At 35.0% G+C, this 24,877-nt stretch overlaps 1 protein-coding gene across 1 annotated transcript in view; it reads right to left on the reverse strand.

The window, feature by feature from the left end:
* The window catches only part of LOC150101877 (serine/threonine-protein kinase ATR-like), an 860,597-nt gene that overhangs the window by 216,279 nt on the left and 619,441 nt on the right, over positions 1 to 24,877 (reverse strand). Inside the window, exons 42-43 of the mRNA XM_090399924.1 lie at positions 21,255 to 21,370; positions 2,044 to 2,182 (exon numbers count right to left, since the gene is read on the reverse strand). Of these exons, the coding sequence (XP_090256050.1) occupies positions 2,044 to 2,182; positions 21,255 to 21,370 (255 nt within the window). The remainder of the gene's footprint in view (positions 1 to 2,043; positions 2,183 to 21,254; positions 21,371 to 24,877) is intronic.

Raw genomic sequence — 24,877 nt, forward strand, 5'->3', positions numbered from 1 at the left:
ACTAGATCAGATGGGTTTGTATATTAGACTAGTGCACTGAATTGGAGATTGGCTGTCGGATAGGTATTAACAAGTAGTGTATGGGGTAGCAATATTCTGGAAGAGGAAAATCACTAGTGGTGTGTGCCTCGGGGTTCATTTTTAGGACCATTGCTGTTTAACTTGTTTGTTAATGATATTGGGGGAGGTATGAACTATAAGGAGTTGAGCAGATGGTGTTGCCTTACTAATACTTGGAAATAAATCTCACAAACAATGATACCATTTCATATTTTTTATCTGCTCTCATCCTAATAGACATTGCCTAGAAGTTAATTTTATTCCGAATGTATTCTATTGAATAAGATTAATCAATAGTAAATCCAAGCATTATCACTAATAATTAGAGTGAACTCATTGACCGTTCTCACTCTCACCACAATATCAGGTAATGCATTCCACGGTTCAACCACCACACAAAGAAACCACTCCCCACTCTCCTGCTCACAGCTTCCTTTTGTAACTTCCAGGGATGGCCCCTCGTCATCACTCCTTCCCGCTGTTCCAATAAGCGAGAGACCTCCTCAATGTCCAGCCTGTAACTGCCTCTCAACAGTTTAAATGTCTCGATCATATCACCTCTCCTTCTTCTATCTACCAAACTCTACAATCCACATTCCCTCAGCCGATCCTCATAACTAATATTGTACAGTCCTGAAACCATCTTTGTTATCCACCTCTGTACCCTTTCCACAGTTAATTTATCCCCTTCAAATCCTGGGGGACCAAACTTGAGAACTATATTCTAAGTATGGTCTGATCAGGGTCTTATACAACGGAATGATAACTCTTATCTCTGCAGGTCAGCGTCCTTCTCAGTATTGCAGCAATCCTCTGGGTTACCTTCACTACCTTTGCAATATGTCCCCTGAATTTCAGGTTTCTATCAATCATCAACCCCAGATCTCTTGTCTGCCCTACTTATTCCGGTATGAATCCTCCAATAGAATATGAAGTGTCCCATCGACGTGTCCTAAACCTCAAAACCTTACATTTTGCTGCATTAAACTGGGGTCCCTCATTCATTTGCCCATCTGTCTAATTTATTCAAATCCTCTTGCAGAGCTACCACATCTGCACTATTACTAATAACCTTTCTCAGCTTCACATCATCCACAAACAACTGAATATCCCCCTGCAATCCACTGACAATGTCATTGATATAAAGGTTAAACAATACAGGAACCCCAGTTCATTACTGGGGTTCCACAGGTCCCAGTAATGAACCCTGTGGAACCCCACTCGTAACCTTCTGCCTCCTTGATACTGCCCCACCATACACAACTCTCTGATACCTATTGGACAGCCAATCCTGAATCCAGTTGAACAACCTGACATCCAAACCCATGTGCTGCAACTTAAATATCAGTTTATCATGTGGCACCCTGTCAAATGCCTTCGCTAAATCCAAGAAAATGATCTTAGATGAATGAATTATAATATCTAACAATATTGGAGTCCTGACAGATAATGGATTGGAGAATCATAGAAAATTAGTAATAATGGAACCTTTTCATATATTACTATCATCATATCATGTACATCCCTTGAGGTTGCATATCAGGAATTCGATATTAAAAAAACAGGACAAAAATTATTAATCATGGAGAATGGGAAAGAAAGGATCTAAAACTAACAGAAGTGCAGTTTTGTGAAAATGAATGACAATTATAAGCTAGGGTAGAAAGATATCCTAAGGTGACTAATTAAATAAATATGGTTGTGCTACACCACTCTTTTGTATGAAGATATCTTGTTGCATTCTGATCAAAGTATACTACCTCATTTGTATAAGATATTTTGCAAACAGCAAACTTGTTAATAACGATTCAGTTAATTTTTTTTTATTTTGCTAATTTTAGATATGAAATTTTTAAGGTATATTAAATTCTTATATATTGAGTAATTCAGAATTACCGATACTGATTATCATTCCTTTTTGAATTCTATATTAGTAGTCATACACACACACACACACACAAAAAAAAAAAAATTCTTACAAACCTGCAGAAGCTGTCTTCTTGCATTCCATTCTGAGAGTACTCTTTCAATGCTTACTTTAAATCCAGATAAGGTGTTAGTCTCATTTGTAAAGCCAAAAAAAGTTTCAACTCCTTTTTCTAGGTCAGTTAGCATGTGAAGTCTAGAATAAAAAAAGTACAAATTAAGAATTCACATAAGGTCTTTCAGTTCTAAGAGTAAATAAATACTGTGTATTTTAAACAAAAAAAAACAACAACTGAATTTATTGTTGGTAACATCTTACCTTGCAAGATGTTACTTTTATCGTTAGCTGTTGTGGGAAACTGATTGACTATGCCCTCTTCCATCCCCACTACACACACATTATGTCTGTGTTGTGGATAGGAAACAATTCACTTATTTATGTATTAATATTCCTTGATACATAAATAAGTGCATTACTTAAATTCGAGAAATGGATGTGATGTGCTTGTGTCACAAAGGCTAGAAATAGAAATCAGCTCAGGAAGAGAAATTTGATCTTAACTGAAAATCTGCATATTATCAAAGGTAAGGAAAAATTAAGTGATATCTTTTTTGAGAGAAATAAGAGAGGATTATATTATAGTAGCAGTGAAGTTCACTCTGTTCTCATCCACAGCATCTATAGAGTTAGTATCAACAATACCCTTTGCTTAAATAGAAACATCCTGGGTATACTGTCTAGCATTGACAGTATAACCTTTATAAGGGCTTTTCATCAACTAAAGCTAATTTAATATGGAAGTAGTAGGGTTCCCCTCCTCTAAACTCGAGTTTTTCATTCCAAAAATAAGCAACTCAGCCAGAAGAATACACGCAATTAACAGACAAAATGCACTAGCCTCATAGCCTAAGCCGCTTCAGCTGTAAAATTACTATTATTATTACCCCAAGACCTCATGGAGTCAAAGACTCATCAGGGAGGTCCTTTTATCACACACACAGCTCATCATACCGTGTCTAAACACACTCAAACTCCTTGCAGACACCACACTCTCAGACAAGGCATTCCAATCATTTACAACTCTGCACAAAAAAAACCTGCCTCTCACTCCCCTACTCACACCTTCTTTATACAGTTTCCAGGGATGACCTCTGGTTCTTCCCCGATCTCACACTATTTTCTGTAGAACTTCTCCAGCATTGATCCTATAACAACCCCTTATCAACTTGTAGTTCTCTATCATATCTCCCCCTCTTCCTCCTGCCCACCAGACTGCAAATTACATCTTCTCAATCTTTCCTCATACTCGAAATTCCAGAGGTCAGAAACTATCTTAGTCAGTTGCCTTTGGATTCTTTCCAACATTTCTTCATCCTTCTGAAAACTAGGTGGCCATATCTGGACACAATAGTCCATGTGTGGCCTAATCAAAGTCTTATACAATGGAACAAGAATCTCCCTACTTCTACACGTCAGGGTCCTCCGCATCATTCCCAGAAGCCTTTGTGTTGTCTTCACAATTTTGGCGATGTGTCCCCTAAATTTCAGATCCTTATCCACTATCACTCCCAGATCTCTTATTTACTGCACCCCCAACAATATATCCTCACCAAGCATAAATTCTGCATCCCATCTTTGTTTTCCATATTTTAAAACCTTACATTTTGCAACATTGAACTCACATCCCCATTTCCATGCCCAATCACTCAATTTATTCAAGTCTTCTTGTAAAGCCACAACATCTTCACTACTCTTCATGGTTCGTTCCGACTTTGCATCATCTGCAAACAACTGAATATCTCCATCCAAATCTTCACCAATATCATTAATATATAAGTTAAATAGTAATGGCCCCAAAACTGACACCTGAGGCACTCCACTAGTGACTTTCCTTTACCTGGATATTGCTCCTCCCATACACAACTTGTTGATACCTCAGATAGTCAGTCTCCAATCCAATGCACTAATCTAATATCCAACCCCATCTGCTCTAGTTTGACTGTTAACTTATCATGAGGTACTCTATCAAAAGCCTTTGCGAAATCCAAGTATATTACTGTGTATCCTTCTCCTTTATCCAAGAAAGCAGTCAGTTTATTGTAATAAGTAAGTAGATTACTAAAACATGACCTCCCTTTAGCAAATCCATGCTGTCCATCCAACTCTGGATCCTAATTGTCACAAGCTTCTCCAACAACTTAACCACAACACCTGACACACAGATAGGCTTATAGTTTGATGCTTGAGTTCGATCACCTCCTTTACGAAGTGGCACAATCTTGCCCTCCTTCCACTCCTTAGGAACTTGACCGAGTGCAAGATTCGTATTAAAAAAATATGTCAAAGCAGGTGTCAACTCCCTGGCACATTCCTTCAGAATAAGTGGTGATATATTATCAAGTCCCACAGCTTTATTAACATCTAGTTTACTCAACTCCCCATACACCTCTTGCTCACTTACAGTCAGTCTCTCCTCCCCATCATCAACTGCTCTCAATCTCTCCATGAAGTCACATTCACAAGATTGAAAGACCTTTATGAACTGCTCATTAAGTATCTCCACCACACATTCCACAACAGCTGTCTTTACTTTATACCATTTTCTCCAATCAATGTCATCCTTCCATAATCATTCTTTCTTTTGCTGGTTACATATCGAAAGAACTCCTTAGAATTCTTTTTGGCTTCATTAGCTAACTGCTGTTCATGCCTCTCTTTAGCTACCCTCACCAACCAAGTTACCCTCCTTGCTTGGTCTTTGTAGACCTCATGGAACTGGTTATTTCCACTTCTCTTATGCTGCCTCCACAATGCCCTTTTTCTCTGTATCGCATGCTTAATCTCTTTATTCATCCATCTCACACCAACCTTATTTAACCTTCTCACCCTTGGAATACATTTAGACATTGCATCTACTAGATAGTTTTTGAAAATCCCCCAAGCTGCATTGATTTCTTTTCCAGCTAACTCCTCATTCCATGCTACACCCGCAAGCTGTCTGCTGAGCTCTTCATAATTACATCCCCCTCCCCTTGTAGTTCCACATATACCCTTTTTTCACACTGCTGGCAACCACCCAGGTAATCACCTCATGGTCACTCTCACCAATTGGTGGATGATTTGACACCTCATTTATAATTACATCCTCTGATGAGATGACCAAATCCAAGACCCTCAATCCTCGTGTGCCCTCTGTTACAAACCGTCTGAGATAGTTATCCCTCAAAAACTCAAGAAACTCGTTTTCTTTACTTCCAGTTGCTATCTCATCATTCCAGTCTATATTGCCATAATTAAAATCGCCCATAATGATGACCCTTTTCTTATTTGCTTGGCTAATTTGATTATACATTCCATTATCACCACCATCCACATTACCTGGTCTATAACAACATCCAACCAAGTATTTGATTCCATTCACCTCTATCTCACACCATACTGCCTCAAAAGCACTGGCACTATTTCCCTCTTACATCTTTACTTTGTATTGACATAACTCTTTCTCTATCATCAATAGCACTACACCCCCCCCTCCCTTTTTACTCCTTCTATCCTCACGAAACACATCATACCCTTCCATCTGTATTCCTGTCAGGATGTCGTACTCTTCCAACCATGTCTCACTTATTCCGACAATCTTTGGGTGAACAAACGCAATTAGTGCAACCATTTCATCTGCCTTGTATCTTATACTTCTAGCATTTGTATACAAACACAACAGCTCATTTCTGGATCTACAGCTAGATCCACTGATACCACTCACTCGATGTGATCTCTGCATGCTCAACTGGGGCCATTTCCCTTTCTGCTTATTCATTTTAGAACCCTTTTCAATTTCAACCTGTTTCCTCTTGATCCTAGGTCATCCCATTTCTTTCCTGTCTACACATGCTCTCACCTCCTCTTGGAACATCCACCTTTCTCATGCTGTGTACCCCTGTTCACCTTGAGCCTACCCGTTTCCCTGCTCCTCTTGCATACCCATTCTCTCATTTTCTATACTCATACATCATAATTCCAAACATCCCACTGAAAGAAGATGAGGGAAGTATTTAAGTTATGGTAGATCATGAAGCTGGGATCATTTGAATGCTACTAGCTTTGACAGACAAAAGGGAAATATATTGTATATTGTCATCACAAAAACTACAAACAAGATTTGAGATTAATTAGAAAGGTTACTAACATAAAAGAAGTATGAAAAGTGTAGATAAAAGTACAGAGTCTGGAATACTCTAGTGCCAATAAAGAAATCTGAAGAGAGGAAACCATCTATCATGACATGTAGTGAATAACCAGAGAGGATCCTGGTATACAAAGGACAAAACAAAAAGATGGTAGCTTGGTAAGTAAGTCTCTATGCCATAACGAATCAAATGTCCTGGAAATATCAAGAGCAGCCACAAGTTTTTTCAAACATTTCAACTGATTGTATTATAATGATGGTTAGACTGGCCAGATCTGCAGTGAACTATGAGTGGCAGAATCCATATTGGCGATTACTAATTAATTGGTGGGTTTCCAAGGAGTGAGAAGTTGGCTGTTTTTCAATGTTTTTGAGAGCAATGAGACATAGGTTAATGGATAACTTTCATTATTATTTTATTTATTTACTTATTTTCTTTTTAATGGGCTGAATATAGAATGGCTTCCATGCTGTCAGATAGATTCCAGATACGACTTGTACAGAGAATACAGGATGGGTGTTAATTCTAGATTCTAAAGTGCAAATGCTGAGCACAAATTGGGGAGGGGGGTAAAGGAATATAATTTTGATCAGGAAGCATGTTGTAATCATGAAATTAAGGACTTTGTATGTCTTTCTCGAGTGAAAGATTACAGAAGGCATGTAGCAAGCTGGTCTGGGTATACATGGGAAGTGATCTGCCTTAGTTCACTATACAAGAGCTGAAAGAGCACACTGAAGACAGGTGGTCAAGTTTTATCTTTGGGTGATGTTACTATGTCACCATCTAGATGTGAATGATGGAAGCGTGGAAAGACAGAAATTGTGAACCACAGCTTTGGAAAATGAGAGTAAAGAATGATTGCAATTTGAACAGGAGGCAAGTTTTTATTGCATTTAGCCATTTTCAAAATTAGAATTGGATTTGTTTTTGTTATAGTCCAATGCACCACAACCTAAGATTTTTGACACATTCACGTGATATATGCTGCGCTTTCATTTTTGAATACTTTGTCATACTTATTAGAGAACCAAGACTTGGATAATAGTTGGGGTTTCATATAGAGTACTCACATAGAATTCCAATGTGAGTCCCCATTCCAGAAAGGACTACTTGTTATTTGGCCAAAGCATATATGGAAAAAGCAGAGCACAAACAGTGATCAGACTATAGAAAGAGAAGAAATCATAGTGGTAGTTGAATTTTTATGATGGCTTGGGGTTACAAGTGGGGTCCGAGATGAAAGTCCTCATTTCAGGAAGGATTATTTGCTATTTAGGCAGAGTATATATGAGAAGAGCAGAAACAGTAATCAGACTATGGAAAGGAAGAAAAGAAATCATGGTGGTTGTTGGTTTGAATTTTTATGATGCATTAGTGACTGAAGTTATCAAGTCAAAAATAAAATTAACATAAAAGTGCTAATAAAATATAAATTAACTTTTTGTAAAAATTTAAAAATATATGGTATATATGTTGAGTCAGATAAAATCCATCTGACCGTATAAGGCTCGGGCAGATTATTAAAATTGGTAAAATAATGACTGCACTCATTAAAATAGTGAGGGCAGTTGATTATAATATAATGAACAGTCAGAGTAGGTGAAAAATACTTGCACATAGGCATACATATCATCATGCTTCAACAGGAAAGTGTGCGTGAGATTAGTGTAACCTATGAAGAACTAAACAACAACTTCCTTTCTATGACCCCTGTGCAGACTGGACTGCCAAAGTTTAATTTTAGGCTTAATTTGGTATAGTTTGTTGTTTTCTCTGTGTCAACCAGCCTAGTTGGCCGAGTGGTTAGCATATCCGCTCTCCAGCCAAAAGGCTGCGGGTTCGAATCCAAACATAGGATGTTTGTGATTGTCTGTGAAAATACTAGTGGTGGTGATGAGCGGTAGATGGTGTTGGTGTAGTTGTGGTTTGTTGTAGTTGGTGGATTGAGTGGTGGAAACAGAGTAGGTGTCCTCCCTCAATGGGTCTTTGGACTTCCTGGAGGTGTCACGTAATAATAATAATAATAATGATAATTATTATTATTATTATTATTTGAAATCTTTATCAAATGGACTAATAAAAAACGAATATATGGATCACTTGGGCAGCGCTCATGTCTTCTAAATAGTCCAAGATAAGGCGACCTGGGGATGCCAAGGATTACAAGGATTCTCATAAGTTCTCAAGGTCAACTTACAAAACTTTCATAGTTTCTACAAATATTCAGCTTTGAAATAATGTAGGATTTAATACCCACTTTGCATATGTAATTTTACATCACCGAAATGAAGCCTTTTGGCTCTATGTTTAATAATTGCCTTATAATATCTCTTATTCATGTAGAGAACAGGAATGTGGTATATTAGGGAATGGGTAACAACATCTAACAGCATCTGCAGCCTTGTTTTCTTTGATCCCAACATGGCTTTGGAACCAACATAGGCAGATGTCCAGATGGAGCCTTTTTATCTGATATAATAAATGAAGGATGTGGGAGACCACTGGAAGTTGTCGTTGGTATGCCAGACTCCTTAGCAACTGAGGAAAGCTTCTCAAATTGGTATAATAATGCAGCTATGGGAGCTTTATTGCACATAGTCAGCAATATATTTGATACATTCTTGTGGGATCTGATTAGATAATATACTGTCTGGGTAGACAGCTGCAGATTCCACTAGAGACTGATTTTGTACCTCTATATACTGCTTAAAATCAAAGTTTTTCTGTTCTGTATTTTTTAAGATACTGCTGATAGAGGGAGGGGGTAGAATGCTTGATTAATCTGCACAAAAAGAAGATACATGATGAACAGCTGTGGCATGATGGTAGCATATGGAAGTATATGAAAATCTGACAGAATTGGCAATGTGAGATGGTCTAGAGGGCATTTTATCTGGATCAAATATAGTAGAGAGGCGATGACATCTATGTAAGAAAGGTGGTTCATTTGCTTCACCATCTGATGTTTGAAATGCTGCAGTTGTAGTCCTGATAGCAGATTAGATCTAACTGTTGCATATGTTATCTGTGGAAAAAGCTGGAAATGAGACTTATAATCAAATCTTGCTGTGATAAGTGCTTGACATAAGCAGAGCAATAAATATTTGTCTGTACCCAAAAAGCAGAGCGTAGAGTTTGAAAGATGTTAATGTTCACCTTTCTCTGGTACTTATTTTACAAATGACATATATGAAGAAGAAATGCCAGTTTTTTTTATTGAATACGAGTCCCAAGTACCTTGCTTCCTTCTACTGCAACTAGGTTTATCATAGTCTTGGTATTGGTTCAGATCAGGATGAACAATACATTTGCAACAAATATGATGCAAACAATTTTTGTGGCAAAAATTTGAATCAATGTACAAACACCTACTACAACTCTCTCTCTCTCTCTCTCTCTATGACCTTCATGATTCAAGAATTATAAAAGGATGGTAAAGCTATCCACACAAAGGTCATTACAATTAAAGGAAGTTATGTTATCAAGTTAACTATGTACAGCAAAGAGCATGTCACTTAATGCAGAACACTGTGCAACTCCCACATCTGACAAAAGGGTTGAGAGAGGATTGATCCCACTCAAACTTGAAAGATTGGTCAGATGTAAAATTTTTAATAAAGAGTCCCCCCCAGACATAAGTTGTATGATTCTTTCAATATGGCAAACATGTAAGCTGTGTCGTGTGCTTTTCTTCATATCAAAAACTGCAACTAAATACTCACCGGGAAGACATCTTTAATAAATGCTTCCAGTTGAATTAAATGATATAGTGTAGAATGATGTTTTCAGAATCAGAGTGTGTCTTAGTTTCGAAGTATGATGGTCAGCATTCGTTTTGTAGAATTTATGGAGACAAAAACACGTAATTACTATACTTACAATTAAGAAAATAACACTTGACATTTCAAGCTCTATATCCGAGATCATCATCAGAAAAACATACATATGCATAGGACACAAGCTACATAACACTACACAAAAGTAAGCTAAATCTAAATGCTTTGTTAATTGTTTAAACTAGCCTGAATTCTAGTGAAATTAAATTTTACTTTCAATAGCTATCTCTAATCCAGAGATTTCAGTAATAAGGTGTGACACCTTTTGACTAATTGTATATGGACTTCTGCATTACTTTAACGTTAGTATCTCTTCTGGGTCTGGCTCCTACTGATGAGAACTCAATAAAGGGCAAAAGGTCCAAAAGCTGAGATTATTTCTGAATACCAACATTCTGTGCTTAGATTGCTACAACATTCTAGCATTGACATTCTTTCCACTAAAAAAAGTAAAATTTGATATAAAGAAATCTTTAATCTTTTTTTTGCCACAAACTTCTGCAGTTGGGTACTGACAACAACGTTTTGTTTTATAACTTACTGAAATTCCAAGGATACCCTAACACGGTCAATCTTGCTTGGAAAACTGCACATGGCTACCTTCCAGTCAATACCATCAAATGGAGGTACTTTACATCGGAGATCCAATCTGTTACTGATTGGAAACAGTAGAACATGCACTCTACAGCTGCCCTCTTGCCTTCATCAAGTTTATGAAGATCCTCAACTCTTTTTATGCAGTACCTGTCACCCGCCAGCAATGGGAAGAATTTTGATTTTTATAATTAATGAATTAAAATACCATTTATGGAAGGTTAGAAAGAAACATGGATTTGAAAACCAGCAATATTACATACAAATGGCTTTATAATAGGGGGGTGGCCACAATGTGGCTTGTGAGGCGCATGCGGCTAGCGTCCACACGTCTCTTCCCAATCTACCAGGAAAAAATAAACAAAAAGAGAAGAGAAGACAACAAAAAAGAGAAACAAAATAAAAAAAAAAGAGAGAAGAGAGAGAGAAAAACAGGGTTAATAACAATTACTGCAATGAAAAAAGTTTAATTCGAAACATATCAAATAAAATTTACTTTGAACAATTAAAATAATTTTAAAGTCGAAACACAATAATTTTTGTTACTCATTTACTAGCAGAAGCTTTCCTTGTATCCAATTTCTTAGTAAGCTCCTTAAAATTATATGTGTAATTAGTCAAAGCAGTTCTTACAAGCTCGTTACAACCTCACCATGAGCACACTCATTTACTCCCATACCATTGCATCGGTCAAAGGTTGCGGCTCTACTAAGTTTTACCAGAATTATTTTGGCTCCAAAAGAATGAGTAGTTGGCTACCCCTTCTTTATAATATTCTATTGTGGAAATATCAGTCAGACGATTTTTGTATTTAGAGAGAAGCATTCTAGGAGATATCAAATTTTTGGCTGAGTGGTGTAGACCAGCGCTTCCCAAACTGTGGGCCATGGCCCCCCTTGAGGGCCGTAGGTTTTGTTGAGGGGGGCCGTGAAATAATGAAAACAAATTTTAAATGTTTTAAGACTAAGCAGTTCTTTTTTTTTTTTAATCTTAAAAGAAACATTTTATTTTTATTATTTCTTTTTTGTTATTTTTTATATTTTAATGGAAAAAATCACACATTGGTGTTGGTTCACAGATTTTGCTTCCTGCATATTTCGGCACTTAATGAATATTAGTAAATATTTAATTTTTATTATGTATTATTTATTTTTTGTTATTTTTTATATTTTAATGGAAAAAATCACACATTGGTGTTGGTTCACAAATTTTGCTTCTTGCATATTTCGGCGCTTAATGAATATTAGTAAATATATGCTTATTCATATACATTTCATTTCAAAGCAGAAATCTACGAATTGCAGTTTCAAATATTTCACCTGATATTGGTGTAGCAGTACTGAAACACATCCATCACATTAAATTGTTATTAAACTTCTTTTATGTTTTTAATTCATTCTTTATTACTAATCGTATTACGTTTCACGTGCTTGTACTGCAAATGTACAATAACAATATATCTATCTATATAAAAATATGAGATAATGCACCATGTGAAATGTGTATGTAAGATGCTATAAATGTAATATTTGCATTTGATTTTTGCAATATTCGCTGAGTATCTTTTGTATCGAATATAAATACAATAAATATTATAATAATATATGCCTGTATTATGATTTTTTTTGACGGGGGCTGTGAAATATTTTAATTTTTCCAAAGGGGGCCCTGATATCCAGAGGTTTGGGAAGCACTGGTGTAGACCACCCACATTATGCAATATTCACCAGGGGAAGATAAAAATTCTGTCTATTTTTACTATGAGAGGTTTTTTAAATGATTCCATCCTCTTAGTTCAATGTGGTCTTATGGTCAATTGCAGGGATGACTGGAGAGCAATCCCACGCAGAGAAGGCCAACTCAAGGTAAGGCTAACCACATGGGTATCAGCCACCTTTGCACTTTAGTTTCAGGTCTTTTGGGTTGTTCATCTGCATGAGACTGGTGAATAGGAAAACTGATAGCCTTTGGCTATATGTTGATATAAAAGAGCTCAGGCCTTTTCCTCTATCTCTCATACTATCTGTCTTTTCTTTCCTCAAGCTCTCTTGCATCCCTATACTAATTACTCTAGGCCAATGATGAGCAGCACCTTAACTTTTTCACCTCAATAAAGGTCGAAACCAATCTGGATAGTGGCCCTTCCCATAGTGCATAGCATTTATACATGTCTATAAGGATATGTAACCTTGCATTATGGGATACTAAGGCAACTGATGTGAAGTCATTAGTATCTACATACGAGTAGCCCAGTGTGAAGTTACCTCATGTGCAAACTTTGTTTGCTTACACTTGGATAAAGGATGAAACCAAGGATATAATTTCTTGGTATCTTAAACTTATTGGAAGCCTGGCTAGAAAAAGTTGCATGTTGGATGGTTTTGTCAGGATCAGTTGGCTGGTGGGCTTACTTTCGAGGAGCATTGGTGTTGTAGTAGGCCTCCTTCCCTATGGTCAAGTTATTGCTTATCACTTACTGGCATCCACGCATGACTCCATGGTGGAGGGGAAGCTCTAGCTCTGAATGTTTCCTCATTTTGAGAATGAATCTTTGATCATCAAGTTTATGAAGATCCTCAATCCTCAACTAGTCCCTACTCAGTAGAAACCATTGCCACTTTGTCTAACAGGGAAAAAAAAAAAAAAAAAATCAGAGATATCTGCATATTCCACCTTTCCTCATTATTCTTTCAATAGATGAACATCCAGTCAGGAAAATGTCATCCTTCTTTATTAAGATATGTTTAGATTTGGCAGTTCCTCACATTCTGCTAAAAATTCATTCAGAAAACATTACTGAATCTTATGAACCCAACTTATCAAAAACATTTAGAGCAATCTCCATAAAACATTGAACTTTTCATGCAGAGTAATATTAGAGTGGGACTTCATCAATGTTCCTGAAAAGGAAATTTGCTCTGAGTTAAAGATCAAGGAATGAGCCATAAGAAGAATTCTCATATAGACAGATGGTATCCTAGTACCAATCAGGAATAGCATCTGTATACATAACATCCCTTGTTAAGCTTTATATCTGAACTATTTGGACTGCTTTGACTGTCAGAAATACAGTAATGTTCAGACTACTTATCGATAGTGACTCTGCTATCTGTGTCCATTATGGCAGTAAAGAACATGAGATGTGCAAAACAACCAAATGCACTAATTGCAAGGAAAAACATTCAGCCCACTCCTGAGTATGCCAAAGGTGGAAGAATGAAAAGGGAATGCAAAAGATCAGACCTAAGCAGGGCTCTGGAAATCCACTCACCATGGGTGAGTTGTCAGAGGCAAGTGGTGAGTGAATTTTCAGTCTCATTTTAAATGTATTCAAAACATATTGCCTTATTTTTTTCACATAAGTGACACATTTTGTTCATTTTAAAACATCTCAAGGGCAGCCTTCAGTGAATCTAATAAAGAAGTTTTATTTTCAATCAAGAGATAGTATAGTATCTTATGTAATTAATTTAATAAGTTAATTCCTTTGTAGACTGTTTGCCCCTGACAAAAGTTACATCTTCAAAAATTATGGAAACAACTACTGGGTTAGAGTAAAACTTCAGTTTAATATAAACCAAAAAAATCACTTGATGTTTTCACCTTCACATTAAGGTAATCATCTGGAGTATACACAAATATACAAAGAAACAAGCTGCACTACAATCAACATGAAGTTACATTGATTTGGTCAACCATTTGGTCAACTACTGGCTTGACCTCTGGTGGAAAAAAAAAAAAGAAAGAAAAAAGAAAAAACTTATAACATCAAAGCTAGAGTCCTGTTATTATTATTATCTATTAGGTTACAAAATAAATCAAATTAAGCTAGAGAGCAACATGTTCACACACACAAAAAATTTACTCATATAAGTATACATATAAATTAAAACAAACCAGTATGGATGGTGGCCAATAAAAGCTGAAAATTTGCTTCCAGTCCTAAAGTTAGGGTTTATTAGAAAACTTGAAGAACTAAGCGGGCCAAATGTGTGCCATCCAAATTCTTGGGATTTTTATGCCACCATTATTGTTAAGATTAGGTCGATTATTCAAAATTTCATAGGCTTCTTTAAATTTCTGTTCATACCATATGAATGGTCACAACTAGTGATCTTTCTCTTTTGGGATACAACTTTCTGATACCTATCTGAGCCAGTCCCCAATTCAACTCAGAAGTCTGTTATCTAATCCAATCGATTTCAATTTATTTAATAGCTTGTCAAAATCTAAGTATACCACTGTATATGTATCTCCATTGTCCAAGACATTTGTCATCTTGTTATAGCACATAAGCAAGTTAGTTAAACATGATCTCCCTTTAACAACCCATGCTGACAACAACAGAGGATATTGCTGTTATCAACCAGATCTATATCCTAGTTCTCACCAATCTCTCTATTACTTTTACCACAACTCTAGATATATAGATTGGCCTATAATTTTTAGCTCAGCCTTATCACCATCTTTATGCAGTGGAGCAATTTCACCTTCTTTCCAGGTAAAACTCTCTTGGAACCTGTGCTGGTCTAAGACTCTTATTAAACAGGATTGACAATGTTACCACTAAAAAACTCTCTAGGGTTTTCTTCACCTGATTTGCTAATTTCTGCTCGTACTGCACTTTCGTTGTTCTTACTTAGTCACTCTCCTGGCTTGCTCTTTTTACTCCTCATGAAACTAATTATCACCATTATTCATCTTGTACTGCCTCCAGAGTGCCATCTTCATCTAGATTTCATCATTAATCCCCTCCATCCATTTTATACCTGCTTCATTCAGCATTTTGACCTTCGAAATACATTCACACATTGAACTGTTATATATATTTTTTGTCAGTTCCCAGGCAGCATTTATTTCCTTACTGCTCAACTCCTAATTCTATGCTATAGCTCCAAGGGCTCCCCTAAGCTTATTATAATCACCAAGCTTGTACTTCCACATATATATAAATGGCTCAATGAGTACCACAACTACTCTGGTACCCAAATCAAGTTGATTTCCACTTTCTTCTAAACCATGGTGAAATTCAGAATGTACAGCATCAAGAAAACCCAAACCAAACTTTCTGCAGATATCTCACAACCTGAATCTTAGCTGCTGTCAAACATGCACATGATTGAGCAAGATACATGTGCCATCAGAGCCTAAAGGATATGTAGATCTCATTCACATCTCTGAATTGGCTAATCAACAAACACTAAAAGGTTTGAGATAAAATCTAGAAAATGAAGGACAGATGTTTCTCCCACCTCTCTTTGAACTTGTGAATAGTAACAATTGCAGTTACTCTCAGGTAAAATTTGCCAAAGCATCAGCAACATCCTCTTGTACTCCATCAGATTCCTGGCTCTTAAAAAAGTAAAGCAGAAAAATATCAAATTCTGTTCACTTCAAATAGCTTGGAAAATTACATCAGGCTGTTATGACAAAAGAACTGAAAGGGTGACATCAGTCAAGTGAACTTGGCTTCAATGGCTAACAGGGTGGGATACCATTCTGAAATGGTAAAACACCTTTCACCATCCTATGAATTAGTTGCTCTATTCATTTAAAGGAATTTTCTGTGAAAATGAATTTCCAAAATCCTGGCAAAAGGCAATTATTAAGTGGTCTTTCCAAAGCCACTTAAGGATCCAAAAATACCAGCAAGTTACTTTCCAATTGCTCTGACAAGCTGGTTGTGTAAGATCATTATTACCTCTAATTTTTATGGTAGAGAGAAACAGTCCTTTTTCTAAGATACAGTCCTCATTGTGTAGAATTAATGGAGACAAAAACACAATAATTATTATACTTACAATTAAGAAAATAACACCTGATGTTCGTTTCGACCTCTATATCAGAGATCATCATCAGGAAAACAAACATATGCACAGGACACAAGCTACATGACATTACACAAAAGTATGCTAAATCTAAATGCTTTGTTAATAGTTGAAATAAGCCTGAAAAAATAAAATAAAATAAAAAAATTTAAATATATATAAAGAATAAATGATTACAAATTTCTTGTTTAATAATTAAATATAATCATATATATAATCAAATGTATAAATAATATAATTTTTTATACATAATAAGTATAATAATATCGTTCCTCCTCCTTTATGTGTCATCTCCTATCCAGGAGGTTGACCACTATGATATAATTCATGGTTGACTATGGGCAATTGTTGTAAGTATTCATGGCTGTAAATCTGTGTGTTCACAGGGGCAGGTTTGCCTGTTCTGGGGGACAACCTCCACACGAGACTGGCTAACTCAACTTTAGTAGAAAGAGACCGGATAAAGCTAATCATGTCATGGACAGGAATCAAACCCAGGTCTTTCGAACCAAAGGGTTTCATCTATATTGACTGAGCTACAGAGGCTCTTATAATAATATACAGATGATTAAAAAATTTACAATGGAACTACATCACATCTCTACAATCCTCTTATCTTGAGGTTCTGCTATCATGTTCTGGATGCTATATAGGTTACAGATAGGTCTTCCAGATTCTTGGAATTACTAATAGAATCCATCATTCTTGCTAAGATCAGGATGATGTTAAGCATCCTAACACGCTTCCTTGAATTTTCTTTCAAGCCTGATGGAAAGCATGTGAGAAGTGTGTCTAGAAAAGGAAGAGAGTTATTGATTTCAAAAGATGCCAAGAAATTATATTCTTGGTTTCATCCGTTATCAAAGTGTAAGAAAACAAAGTTTGCATGTGAAGTAACTTCATGACTGAGCTACTTGTATATAGAGGCTAATGACTTCACATCAATTGTCTTAGTATCCCATAATGTAAGACACATATCATTATAGACATGTAAATAATGCCATAATGTTTTGCACTATGGTATCTTTAACTTATAGAGGAACCAAGTAAAAAGAACTTTCAACAACTGGCTCTAATCCAGAATATTTTAGTAATAAGGTGCAACACATTTTGACTATTTCTATATGGGAAATATATGACTTCCGCATTACTTCAACCTTGATATCTCTTCTGGGTGTGGCTCCCACTGATGTGACCTCAATAAAGGTCAAAAGAGATCTGGGTAGTGGCCCTTCCCATAATGCATAACATTATGGGATACTAAGCTAATGACTTCACATCAATTGGCTTAGTATCCCATAATGTGTAACATTATGGGATACTATTGGAATACACAAGTAGTCCAATTGTGAAGTTACTTCACATGCAAACTTTGTTTGTTTATGCTTGGAAAAAAGATGAAAGCAAGAATATAATTTCTTGGCATCTTTGACTTATAGCATAACCAAGTGAAAAAACTTGGTTATACTATCAGTTAAAGTATAACTTATATTATAAAATATTATATGTTATACTATAACAACAACAAGCTTCTAATAAGCAGGGAGTGGTTTCACACTGGGTGATTCATTTCATCTACAACCTAAAAACAATCGCAAACATTCCATGCCTGCAGTGGGATTTGAACCAGCAGCTTGTTGGTTGAAGAAGGGATATGCTAACTACTTAGCCAACCAGGCCAGCAACTATGGTAAAAAAAAAGTACAGAAAAAAAGGAAAAATGAAAACAAGCTAGAACCATCACTGAGAAGTCCCCTTCACATGGAGGGGAGAAATCCTTAAGGTTATCCCATGTGGTATCATTATGATGCCAGTTGATACAAGACTGAGAATAACTGGGCGAAGGATGTTCTGTTAAAAAGGAAATGTGGACAAGGTCATCCATCAATTTCCTTATATGTACCTTCAAGGGGTGTCAGGGCTACTACTACAACGGCACTATATGATTAAGTTTACATCATTAGTGATCTCCTATCAACAATTTTTTTTTTTTTTTTTAAATTAGTCTATTACTTGTCAGCACATTCCTCTGGGTCTCTTTCCTGCCATTTTGGCATCAAACATTTGCTTTGCTAATCTTTCATCTCCCATTCTGTTCAAGTGACCACACCATCTTACATTAGCCCTCCTAACACATCTTAGAATGCTAACATTGTCATGTCCTTCCTAATATCTTTGTTTTTAATATGAATCTGCCATTGATGCCATTTGTTCAAGTCACTAATTTTTCTCAGAAGTCTCCAATGTATGATCAAATGCTTTATTTCAAATCAAAGATCATCATCTAATTACAGGTATAGACCATATTGGTCTGTTCCAGTCTCATTATCCATCCAATATCCTTTTTTGAGGTCTACCCTACCTTCTCTTTCCAATTGGCTTATATTTTAGTATTTGTTTAGAACGTCAGGTGTTGGCCATTCGGTTTACATGTTCAATCCATTTTTGTTTATAATTGTTTAGTTTTTCTTCTTTTCAAATCAAAGATCGATAACTTAAAACTGGTTTGAACATTGTCTTGTATACTACTAGTTTCGTGGTTTGGCTAATTTCTCTCATATTCCATATAAATTTAATTAACTGGCACCTCACCACACCAGCTTTGCTTATTCTGTTGTATATTTCCAAATTTAATTTTCATCTTCACTAAAAACTGTGTCTAAATAGCTGAAATATTATACTTGTTGTACAAGTTCTCCATTAAGAATACAACTGAAGTTTTTCTATGATTCTGCCTATTTTCATAGTTTTGGTCTTTTTATTGCTAATTTTCATGCCAAATTTGTTATTGCTATAATTCAATTTAGTTAAATCATGAAAACTTGCAGTGGATGCGTTTTGGAATAAAACATCATCTGTGTAAAACAAAGCTAAATTTGACAGATCCAATTCTAACATCAGGTTTAATGCCACTTTCCTTCATAATGAAATCCATATAGATGATGAATGATAACAGCTGCCAAGCCTTGAAACTTAATTTAAGCACTAATAACAAAACGCAAACATATCCCATTTTTTTTTAGGGAATTAAAAGCCACAGGATAATAAAGAGGTGAAGAAAATCATATGGATTGCTGCAAGACCTTGGAAGGCAATTGAAAGAGGGGTGTCTAGGTCAGTGCTTGTTTTTCACGTAATGAAATTCAAGGCAACTACTGTGATGTAAAGTTTTTTATATATATTAGAAGAATATATTATTATATTCTTCTAAGCTCTGGTATTTTGAAGCCCTTTTTTAGTTTCTTTTTGTATTGTGTTATAAAATATGACTGGACACATATCTTCAATTTTGATAAATTGTGACAACATGAGCCCTACTACATAAGACTGATTTGGAAGAAAATGGCCAAGCTACTAATAGTAATGTAGATATAATCATGTAGAGCTATTCTGTCATATACCAGTCAGGATACATATCAGAAATTCGATGACAATGTCAAAAATGAGTGGAGATATATAAGATTCCACAAATCAAAATGTGCCAAGAGAACGACGATACTATTAACCTGATTGTTTAATACAAGTCCTGCAATTAAAAAAAAAAAAAAATCTATATATGTCATACAACAGAGTGAAACAGTGCCAAAATGAAAGCATTAAGCTACAGTATAATTTACATTTTTTTAGTGATAGTTAAGAACTTGGAAATATTGGTAACAGCTCATTTAGTCAATCGGGTAAATGAAGATGAGATCCTTTTATAGAAGCTAATTTGGATATGTTAAAGAACAGTCTCGTTTTCATAATATGGTCACAGTTTATAATGTAACAAGAATCACTGATGATGGAAATACATTTATTGTGATTCTAGAAGCAATTGACAGATTTCAGCATAATGAGTTGATATATAAGTTGCATTGAATGGGTTTAGATAATCAGCTACTAAACTGCAATATCTATTTGAGAGATATCAAAGAACCATATAGGAGAAGTAATATAAAGCAGAAAGAAGAAAGTAAATAAAATTAGACATAGTTTAGTACTATTCAGCTTTTATGTTAATGACATTGGAAGTAGATTATGTTCTTTGTTTACATGCAAAGCTAGAAAGTTCATGGGAATGATGAATGAAGCGACTCTTCTGGAAAGGTGATAAATGAGTGGGTACTAGCTGAATGTAGTTAGGAATGAGATTTTAACATATTTGTATCCATAGTGGTCAGGGTGTCTATGCTATTAATGGGACTATAACTACACTATGGCAAATGGAGGAAGCAAGGGATATTGGGATGGCAGTTAACAGGGAGTTAAAAGCCACAGGACAATAAAGGGATGAAGACAATCAAATGGATTGCCGCAAAGACCTTGGAAAACAATGACTAACAGAGATATGGATGTGGTAGTTAATCAGAACAAATCTGGATTGGTAATGTGCAGATCTGGTCACCTAGATTGTGAAAGAATTTTTATAAAGTACAAGCAAGTAGAGACTAAAGGAATATTTTTGTTATAGTTAAGTATGCTATAGTGAATTTCATATAGAATAGCATTAATGCTTTGGAACACTGTACAGGACTTTGTGGTAGTTTGTGTGAGGACATAATGTTTATTTAACATATTATTTAACATGAAACATGTTATTTAACATATTATTTTAGGATACAAAATTCACCATGTTTTGTATAACTTCATAAAATAATGCTAATAAATAATAATACATTATGAGTAAGAAGGAAAACACTATGTAAATGTTCTATTTCCAGCTGATAATGTATACTGAGTTATATATTAATGTATATATTAAAAATAAAGACCATATAAAAAGAGTATATATTAAATCAGTTAATGAGTATCATTTCAAATGCTAAGTTTTAGATACCGGCACAAATACTGATATCCTCTTTGATAGGCTCCATCTTCCATTGATGCGGCTGCCAAAGGTCCCATCTGCATACTACGAGTCATTTTCAACATTTCAGTGAAGTTGACAACATCCTTTAAATATGGAATGCAAATAATTATGAAACATCCATGGGTTACTTTTTTTTTTTTTCCCTGCAGAAAAAGAATCTATGCAAAATACCAACATATCTTCATGTGAAAGATGAGCAATAATAGAAACACTGAAATGGAAATGAAACAACACAAATTGCAATCAATTCTCACTGTAGCAAACCCATAGGGACTATGAGAATACTGTCATAATGGACAGTTGGCTATGGTGAATGCTTTTGTATAGCATTTTACTTATGGGACTTAGGATGGAACTTTTCAGTAGTTTGTTATAATGAGTGAGTTCATTACAATAGTATTTGCAATTACAATAGTAGGAATGAGTGTCAATTCTAACACATATAAACAAACCAAAATTAAGTTTGCCTATGTTTAACATTAAGTATAATAATTTAAGTTAGTAAATGGTAGCAGGGTTTTTTCTCCCAGAAGCTCAGGTTTTTCATTCTGCACACAGACAAATCAGCCTTCAGAACACATGCAATTTACAGACAAAAAATACTTTGTTGGCAATGATGGGCAGTAGATGCCGTTGATGATAGTTTTGTGTAGTAGGAGAATGTGTTTACCGCAGTAGAGTAGAGTGTCCTCCCGTGATGAGTCATTGAATTCCATGGAGGTGTTACGTAATAATAATTTAAAAAAATAATAATAAACTTAATCTTAGTTCAATTACATATTTAATAATCCATTTTAAGACTTTCAATGTCTATATTACATGATAATCTCAAAATCTCAATTGGACATTTTTCAATGGAAGAAAAATATGATTTTAGTTCTTTTAAAATACTATTACAGTCTATTACTCTGTCCAAAACAGGTAATAAAGATAACCAACATGTTTTGCTGTATCCTAATAGATTTATATTCTTCATCAGCAAAGTCACAAAGAAATCTTAGCTGTTCAATCCTTATGGTATAAATATGCGGATATTGATAAAATTTCATAAGAATATAGAGTATTTTGAAAGTCGGCAATCACTCTGTGACATTTTGCATAAGATTGTGTTAAAATGTGGGCTGCACATCCCATTTGAATGATATATCTTTCTGTAAAATATGATCAGTAATTAAATTGACATATCTCCAGGTAAATCAGTCAACTCCAATACTTTTGTTTGGACTCCTTTTTGTAAATAATAATAAATTAAAATTGGTACTAATTTTATGTCAATATGAATTGAGCTATCAATTAGTTTAATTTACGTTAGTAAGTAATTACTTGTTCCATTGCTCATGGAGAGAGAACATTTCTAATTATTGCTTGTGTTTTCATTTGGGAGTGAGTAATCTTTGTCACATAGCTTCTTGTTATTATTATTATTTATTTGGGTGAGCAAATCCATTGATTGAACACTATGGATTATTAGTGGCAACTATATCTTCTTTTCTTACATTGTTGTAGATTCTTTTCCATACATTGTTGTGGATTCTTCTTTCTTTCTTTGTTTAATTTTTTTTTTCTTTTGATATGTCAAAAAATACTGGAACATCCTCTATGTCCAACAGAAAACTATGCATTACATATGGCACACTGAACCATTTCAATATCATCATTTTTGAGATGTTTTCAATAAAAAAAAGTAATTTCTTCCTTCACTTATTCACTAAATACATCTTTTGGGCATGACTATTGGTTTTAATAATGAACTTAAATTTTTTTTGGTAATTATAACAATAAATATTAACTCAAAATATATAAAAGCATAATGTATAATTCTATAACAGTGATTATTAACACTGAGTAACAAATTTAATTATCTAGGAGGGAGACTGGAAAGTTCTGATAAATACCTAGAACAAAACGATATTAAAGCAACTAATATAATCACTAGAAAGAATATACTAGTAGCAGAGTTACTAATATGTTCCTTTCCTTCTCCAATTAATTATGCAATGTACAAATTATAACATCACTATAAAAATAAAATGGGGAAAAAAGTGATACTATGGCAAATCTGAGAGGTTAATTTTTGAATGCAACATTAACAATGAAGCATTCATTAGCAATGAATATTAACAAGAATGGCTGATGAATTTTTAAAAAATTTGAAAATTTTTATCGTAAGCCCACCTTTACACTAATAATTGATCTAGGTCTAACTAGATCAACTAGCCTCAATTTTCTTGGACCTAGATAGACAGATAAAGAGAGGGAGACAGCAAGATGGATATGCAGCTATTAATTAATGATTTAAAAAAAAAATTATTTATTAATTTAAATAAAATTTGGAAACGTTCATCTTAAGTCCACCTTCCCTACTAATCGATCTATGTCTAAGAAAACAAGAACTTAATTTTTTGGGGGGAGATATCATTTTTTTTTAAAATTAAAAAATAATCTTATGTACATATATAGAACATGTGTAGGCATCAATTCTTCTGCTGTTGGTTGTTTAAAACCTGCTTTTGATATGATTTCTAGCACAGCCATCTGAAGTGCAGATTTGATATGTCCATCTTTTCAGTTAGGTTTCTATATTCTTCTGCCAGAGATTGAGAGATGCACCATGTGAGGTTTGCAGATAAGATGCTTTGAGTAAGATGCATCAGTGGGAGCCAGATGAGACCTCAATAAAGGTTGAAACCAGTCTAGGAAGTGGGCCTTCCCATAATCCATAGCATTATACATGTCCATAAGGATATGTGCATTGCATTATGGGATACTAAGGCAATTGATGTGAAGTCATCAGCCTCTATATACAAGTAGCGCAGAAGTGAAGTTACTTGACATGCAAACTGTTTGCTTACACTTGGATCAAGGATGAAATCAAGAATACAATTTCCATCATTGGAATTTGTGGAGCTTTGTGGGAGTAGATAAGGTGTTATGCCAATAATAAATTAGTTTAATCCTTTATCCAAGTGTGAGCAAACAAAGTTTGTGCCTGAAAATATCTTCACGACTATGCCAAAGCCACTACTGCATGCATGTATGTATCTGATCTCTTGCATCTTGTTTTGTATAGGGGAAATCCCACTGAAAGTTGGGTGGCCAGAATATAAGAAAAAGAAAAAAAAAACATATTCAACTCTTCTAAGGATTCTTTCCCCCCATTGGTACACCCTGGAGTTTATTGCATCTATTGCACCTGTAACTTACCCTATGTTGGGGGAAACTGGATATAGAATCCTTATTCATGAAAAAGAACACAAACGACACATTAAATTGGACAATTTTGGAGAAGCAGGCCTCTCAGATCATGCTCTTAACAACCTACACCAAATTGATTGGAAAAGTATTTATTCTTTACATCATACAAAAACCTGGTATGAATGGAAATTTAAAGGAGCCTGTGAAATTTTGATTAACCAAAATGGTGGAAAATTATGAGAATGATGAAATCTTTCTCATCATTTTCCACCACAAAAACTTGGAACTATATCTACCTTAGGACACAGAGCACGTTCTCTCTTGAATGATCAAGATGAACTACAAAAAGAAATAAATCAACTCTCTTCTTCTTCTTCTGCAGCTTCTCCCACTTA

The sequence above is a fragment of the Typopeltis vanoorti genome, chromosome 11 (genome assembly GCF_054136105.1).
Source record: "Typopeltis vanoorti isolate ZY-2024b chromosome 11, IOZ_Tvanoo_1.0, whole genome shotgun sequence".
NCBI classification, from domain to species: Eukaryota; Metazoa; Arthropoda; class Arachnida; order Uropygi; family Thelyphonidae; genus Typopeltis; species Typopeltis vanoorti.